Source organism: Vollenhovia emeryi, unplaced genomic scaffold (genome assembly GCF_000949405.1).
Source record: "Vollenhovia emeryi isolate VEMERY1.0 unplaced genomic scaffold, V.emery_V1.0 DF939140.1, whole genome shotgun sequence".
Taxonomy (NCBI): Eukaryota; Metazoa; Arthropoda; class Insecta; order Hymenoptera; family Formicidae; genus Vollenhovia; species Vollenhovia emeryi.
Window position 1 is genome coordinate 320,529 of NW_011967226.1, and position 6,706 is coordinate 327,234.

Here is a 6,706-nt window from a genome sequence, read left to right on the forward strand (position 1 = left end):
AAGGCGCGTAACAGCCCGGAGAAAGAGAGAGAGAGAAGGGAAGAGACGCGGGATCGGACACGTGGTGCATCGACGCGGTCTTCCTTTCATCACGCCTTTCCTCCGGTAAGCACAACAGTCTCCTCCGCTTGTCCTGTCCCTCCTCTCTTTCTCTCTGTCTCTCCCTTTACGGTCCTTCCCCCCCCCCCCTTATCTCTTTCTCGTGTGTCCGTAGCCACAGCTCCCGGTCGTCATTTTCAAATGACGTCGTGTGGTCGTCGCTCCTTCCTTCCTCGCCTCACGTAGCAACCTTTGACTCCCGAGGGCTTACGTGCTTGCGTGAAGGGACGCCGAGGGAGACACGAATGTGGAAACAAAGAGCCCTGGAAAGTCCACGGGACCTCGGGATCTTTGCGTACTTTAAAGCAAAGCTTTAAAGATGATTCAAACGGATCGTGTCGGTCGAGATTGGAGTTTGTGCGTAAAACCTGTGCGTCGGTAGATGCCGTCGCTTAAAAAATGCGTACATTATTTACTTGAGTTAACGCTCGGAGAGAAAGAGAGTGAGATAAAAGTGCGTGAGATTCGCGGGCCATTGTGTCGCGTTTTTAAGCGACGACTGGAGCCCGGTCTGATCGTTCTGACCGTGACGTTTTCCGAGTTTAAATTCACGCAATAGCTACGTGTCGAGAGAAAGAGAAAAAAAAAGGAGAAGTCGAAGAAGCCTAAAGTGTGAAAAGTGGAACCGAAGCGAAGAGATTCTTGTCTCTTGTTTATCTCTGGAAAGTCGCTCCGATTGATTGAGAGAAGACAAATCTGTTTCTCAGCTGTGAATACTAACCGAGGACAAAAAGAGGCGTTTCGGAAATCTCTCGGCTGTCTCGTTCTTGCCTGCGGAAAGAAGAGCTCACGTGGGGGACGACAATGTCCAAGACGACCTTAATCGCAAATCATGCTCGCATAATATTATCTTGCGTTTGAACAACGGACGAGGTTAAAAAGCGCGTCGTATTTACATGCGTACAGCGAAAGCGTGGTCTTATCTTTCGACAATTTTATTCGTGCAATTTGCGCACGGTTGTATAAATCTATAATTAATAAGTGTACACAATTGATAAAAGTTTTCTATTGACTTTACGCTTTCGCTGTAACATATGTATCTGTAATACATATATCATATGCAATGTACATACAGTGCAAGAAACAGGGTTCAAGTATTGTTCCAGTGAAAAAAATAAGCTGACGTGCTTTATTTTTTTTCAATAAAGCTGCCAGTTACGTCAAATCTCACCTTGTTTGTTACTTGTTCACTGGCGGAGACAGAGAATCTTAGGTATCAGTTATATAAGATTATATGCATCACATTATGTGTTGGTTGTTACAGGTTTTCCGTGAAGGCTCGCAAAGTCGCATCCTGATAAATCTCGTCGTCCCACAGCCAGCTGTGCGTCTGTTAATTCGCCAGCAAACGGCGGGATGAGCGTGCGTACGCAAAGGCTGCTGCTGTGCGCGCTCGTGATCCTAGGCGTCATTTACCTCTGCACGAATCGGCGTACGAACGACAAGGATGTGTCCCTGAAGCGGCTCCTCGCCGCCGCGATAAGAGCGGCGGAGATCGGAGGGCTGGAGGTGGTGGCGGTGCACGATCAGAGTAAATTCAAGATAGAGAGCAAAGGCCAGACGAAGGAAGGTAGCTGTTGTCACCCGTCACGTTTCTATTTCTCACATTATGATTTCACACTGACGAAGGCCTGGCGTCAGATCGAAACGTCCGCTTTTTGCGAATTTTTAAATACGAACGTAGCACGAACAACCGGCTTCGACTCTCTTTGCCTCTTTTTATTTATATCGATTTTTATCTTATGGCCCTGATTTAAATTTTCTGATTATGCTTTTATGTTGGAAAGTCTTTTATTCTCTTAAATCGACAGACCTTTGCAAAGATGTAAAACAGTGATGTGACTTTTCTTTATCTTTAAAGGCGTAAATGATCCGGTAACAGCGGCGGACTACAGATCTCACTGCGCCATGTACCGCTCTTTGACAGAGGCATTCCCAGGAATTACTGTGATATCCGAGGAAACGTCGCAGGATTGCGATAAGATTGTAGTAGAAGACATTAAGAATTATGTCAAAAGTATCGAAGGTTACGAGCTAAGTGACGATATTGTCAACGTTAATGATGTTACAATTTGGATAGATCCTCTGGACGCCACCAAAGAGTTCACAGGTAAAGGCGCATCTTTGCCATCGTAATATTCCGCAGTTACCTCTAACAAAATTACTTTTCAGGTTACTTGCACGGCAGAAACAGTTATTTTTAAGACGACTGATATGGTGCAATTTTTGTGTTTGAACGTATTCGTGTCACGATCGATAGGTTGGCCACAAAAATTTCACTGGAGATATCCAAAGATTAGATTTTAGACAATGAGCTTGAGGAAAATGTATTACCTGCAATTGCAATTTTGGAAACATTAATACTTTCATGATCGGTCACGGCTAGATATTGAAGAAGCGCCGACTGTTTTCAGGATCGAACAATAATATAGATTTTTGGACGTTATATGATACACAATGTCCAATCGCATAATCGCATCAGTACTGTAATAATATATTATGAACAATCTCAGAAATATTAAGATGTTGCGGGTAAAGCTTATTCCTGAAATAATTTAACATGTAGACGCAGTAGTTTGACACTTGAAAATTGGAAAATCATTAATACATCGAGTTTTTATATACCGGATATCCCAGACTTACCGAGTTCTCTCTTTTAGTATTGGACACAAATCTTTGAATAAATTGGATACGTGGTAGTTCTGGGATATTTTATACTTTTAGCTCGATGTAGTTTCTTACAGACCGAGTTTGCTTTCGCACGTCTATACTATCACGTATTATACTATTATATTTGTAGAGAATTTACTGCAATATGTATCTACTATGGTATGCATAGCCGTCAAAGGACAACCAATTATTGGCGTTATATATAAACCGTTTGAGACAAAGCAGAATTATAGCTTGTTCTGGACGTGGAGCAGTCACGGTGTGTCGAGAAACTTGAAAAATTTGCCCAAGGTAATTGTGTGAAATCAAGGTAATTTAAGGAAATTATTAAATAACTTTCATAACACATTATTTAACTAATCGTTTGTTGAACAGGTAAAGGACAATAAAACACCTGTATTAATTGTATCTCTTTCACATGCTGGACAAGTAAAAAATTCGTCTAAAGTTGCCTTTGGCGACAACGTTAAAATTATTTCTGCTGCTGGTGCAGGTGAAAAGTTTTTTTTCAATATCGCAATTTTATTTCAACAATTCGCTATTAAAAACTCGTGAATGGAAGTGAAGACGGATAATTTTACGTATTTTTCTGTTTTAAGGCTCACGTTCTTTCTCATTTTCCATTACTCAGCGTTCTTTTCATAATCTTAATTTTTATCCTCATTAGGAATTTTATATGAAATATATAAATATAAAAAGTATTTGGTTTCAGGATACAAATTTTTGGAAATAGCTGCAGGCAATGCGACAGCGTACGTTCATACGACTGCTATAAAGAAATGGGATATATGTGCTGGCACTGCAATTCTTAGGTACTGCTATTTAAGCACTTGGCTTAATACTACGTAGTACAAGTTTACTAATTTATTTGTCGTTTTATAGTGCTTTAGGAGGAACAGTGACACAGTTGTACGATCAACAACCGATCTACTTCGGAGCGAACGATGCCAAAGTACTTACGAAGGGTCTTTTAGCGACTATGAGTGATCACGCGTGGTATTCCGAGAAATTCTTACACGACTTTCCATCCGATTCACACTAATCCGGATATGCCCGAAGTCCTTTTTCACGAGATACTTGATTTGGAGAATTTCTCGTTTCTATGAACATAAGAGCAGGAAAAAAATGTATATGGTTGAAGACAATTATTATTTGTGCGGTTGAGACAAGATGATGTTTCTTAAATGATGGGCAAACATACCGCAAACATAATATCAGCATCATGAATGTTGAATAATTAAAACGCTGCGATAATGTCCCTGTAGAAGGACCGTGAGCAAGTCGGGATTAACCAAGACTACAATGTATCAAGAGAGGATTAAAAGTGTTTATAAATCCTGCTTAAAAAAAAGATTCATGTTTCAATAAAAAATATTAATATGTGCTCATATACGTAATAAGATCACATATCTTCCAGTAGCTGTCATTAAGTATTTATTATGAAAAATGAATTTGTCATAAATTGTATAAACCAAGTAGGCTTTTATATAATAAATGAAATAATAAGTATTTTATTACCAAGTTATTTCATACACTTTTATTACAAATGATTTGTGATTTTATAAAAACAGTCAATTAGTCAAAATGCCTTTTTATCACGTAACATTTTTACCTTGCATTCCTCTCGGACTTGATTTTGTACGATAAAACGCATAGATTTATTTGTCTAGCCTTACTTTATTTCCTGAAACATGTATTACGCATCCTTTCAACTTGTTCACCGCCTTGTTAAACTTCTCCACAGCTTTTGTGTATTCAGTCAATTTAAAGGTATTGTCGTTTAAGCTAAAAACGTAATATATACACTTGTTCATAACTTTATTTTGTAATTTCCTTAAAGACATTTCACCCCTGGCCCGCAAAATGTCTAGGATAGTCTGCTTCCATTGAAACTTAGCGACGTCGTTTCCACTATCGCCCGTTTCTGAACCGGGTTGTTTCCTAATCTTTGCAGCAGTCTGACCCTCCTCCGCCAATTGAACACCGGCCGGGTCTAACCGCCGCTTTTTAGATTTATCTCGCCTTTCGTGCAGATGCCCGTTAGTCATCTTGCACACTTCGTCACTTCCATTTTGACGACTCGGGGAATGATTCTCTTTGCATAGATTTTCATTATTTTGATTCTCCGCGACATTCTGATTGTCAATCGAGTTGTTAACATCCGTATTTTGGGCCACCTCATCCGCTGGAAATCAAACATTCGACTTATATTTATTACATCAATGTTTCGTCACATATAATGCACATTCCTGAAATTCGTACTACAAGCAGCTCTTTCAGTAAACCTGATCAGAAATGGTAAGTTGTAAGAAAAACACTCACATTTGCTCTGCTCTAAACTTTGCGCGCTGTTCTTCTCCGGAGTTTTGGCTGCCGCTTGCTGACTTTGCCTGTGCATACTCTCCATCTTGTCCCAGACACTGTTCACAACTGTGGCGTGCACACGATTGCCCATCGCGTTGCGCACAAAGTTAAGGAACTTTACCTTCTTCCTGGGCACGTTCTCATACTTGGACAAAATGTTGAGGAAATTACGCTCCGCGTTGGACAGATCCGCTGTCCCGTTCAGCAAGTCGCCAACGATGGTGATCCACTCTTGCTGCTTGCGCTCGCCCTTGTTCGCGCTCGGCTTCGGCACGTAATCCTTGGCGTTGTACCTCTCAGCCTCGGTTATGCATTTAGTGTGCGCGACGTACTCGTCACCTCTTCGGGAACAATGGATATCAATTGTTAGTACATATAGATTCACATTTGATCGAATTTATCGAGTTATCGGCACAGAAACGTCCCTTGTTTCTCCTTTTTTTTTAAATCAAGATACTTGAAAATACCACTTTAAGTATTTCTACAATGTCGGTTTCTCAAATTACATTAAGTATTGTAGAAAAGTCCGCGAGGTCCCTTCTACGCCGAGGAGAAATCTATTGATCTGTTATTTGGATTCTTACCGAAAATCCTTCAGGCAGTCCACGCAGGTTACGAAAGGTGGTGCATTCCGGCACTTTTGTTGATAATGCACAGCCACTTTGGGCTTTTTCAACGGGTCGCCGCAATGGTTGCAAGTAAAGACGACCATACTGCGATTATTTGCGCAATCGGGTAGCACTGATCGAAATAATGCTAAACGTGACGAGCGTGCCGTCGAGCAACGTTAACCTAACCTACAAGAGCACCGCGTAGACCGGTATTGCGCGAGCACGAGGCGATCGAGGTAAGGACTCAATGGAGCATAGTTGAGAATATATAATATGGTTGCCATAATTCTCGACTATGATTGGTCAATTCGTTTATTGCTTACGTCTTATCGCTTAAGGCCATTTGTGTGCCACGGCTCTAAGGCTGGGTCTACATAGGATGTAGTAAGTCGTGTCGGAAGAAATTGACCAATCATAGTTCATTATTCTTCGACCGTAAGGAGAATAATGAACTGTGATTGGTCCATTTCTTCCGATACGACTTACGACATCCAATGTAGACCCAGCCTAAGACTGACGTAGTCGTAGACTTAAGGTAAGGCAGAGAAAAACGTAAGCCGTGGAACACCGTGTTCATTAAATATACAAATCTTTCAGGAAAAATATATTTAAAAGTCTGGGACAATTTAGAATTCCTCAGTATATACCAAATAAAGTATGCTGTGTGGGATACGTTCAAAAATAATTTTTAATATTTAATAACATTTAATAAATTCCATCTTAACTCAGAGAGCCGAGAAGCGACCACTTCGATCTTAGCTCAGAGAGTCGAGATGTGACCTATTCCATCTTAGCTCAGAGAGCCGAGATGTGACCTATTCCATCTTAGCTCAGAGAGCCGAGATGCGATTACTTCGATCTTAGCTCAGAGAGCCGAGATGTGACCTATTCCATCTTAGCTCAGAGAGCCGAGATGCGATTACTTCGATCTTAGCTAACAGAGCCAAGAAGCGATTACTTCG

At 40.9% G+C, this 6,706-nt stretch overlaps 2 protein-coding genes across 4 annotated transcripts; one reads left to right on the plus strand and one right to left on the minus strand.

Annotated features, from left to right (window-relative positions):
- LOC105567097 (putative inositol monophosphatase 3) lies at positions 1-4,152 on the plus strand. Of its 3 annotated transcripts, XM_012021656.1 has the most exons (8): positions 1-105; positions 215-972; positions 1,364-1,669; positions 1,961-2,209; positions 2,900-3,060; positions 3,145-3,262; positions 3,482-3,581; positions 3,652-4,152. In XM_012021656.1, exons 3-8 carry the CDS (start codon positions 1,456-1,458, stop codon positions 3,809-3,811), a joined length of 1,002 nt encoding a protein of 333 aa, XP_011877046.1. In that variant the 5' UTR covers positions 1-105; positions 215-972; positions 1,364-1,455; the 3' UTR covers positions 3,812-4,152. The 3 variants fall into 3 exon arrangements, with proteins under 3 accessions (XP_011877046.1, XP_011877047.1, XP_011877048.1); XM_012021657.1 differs by lacking the exon at positions 215-972; XM_012021658.1 differs by lacking the exons at positions 1-105; positions 215-972 and adding an exon at positions 990-1,213.
- A 93-nt stretch (positions 4,153-4,245) lies between these two features.
- On the minus strand, positions 4,246-6,134 carry LOC105567098 (cell growth-regulating nucleolar protein). Its single transcript, XM_012021659.1, has 3 exons — positions 5,718-6,134; positions 5,092-5,474; positions 4,246-4,954 (listed from the first exon to the last, which is right to left on the minus strand). Exons 1-3 carry the CDS (start codon positions 5,843-5,845, stop codon positions 4,428-4,430), a joined length of 1,038 nt encoding a protein of 345 aa, XP_011877049.1. The 5' UTR covers positions 5,846-6,134; the 3' UTR covers positions 4,246-4,427.
- Between the last annotated feature and the right edge of the window lie 572 nt (positions 6,135-6,706).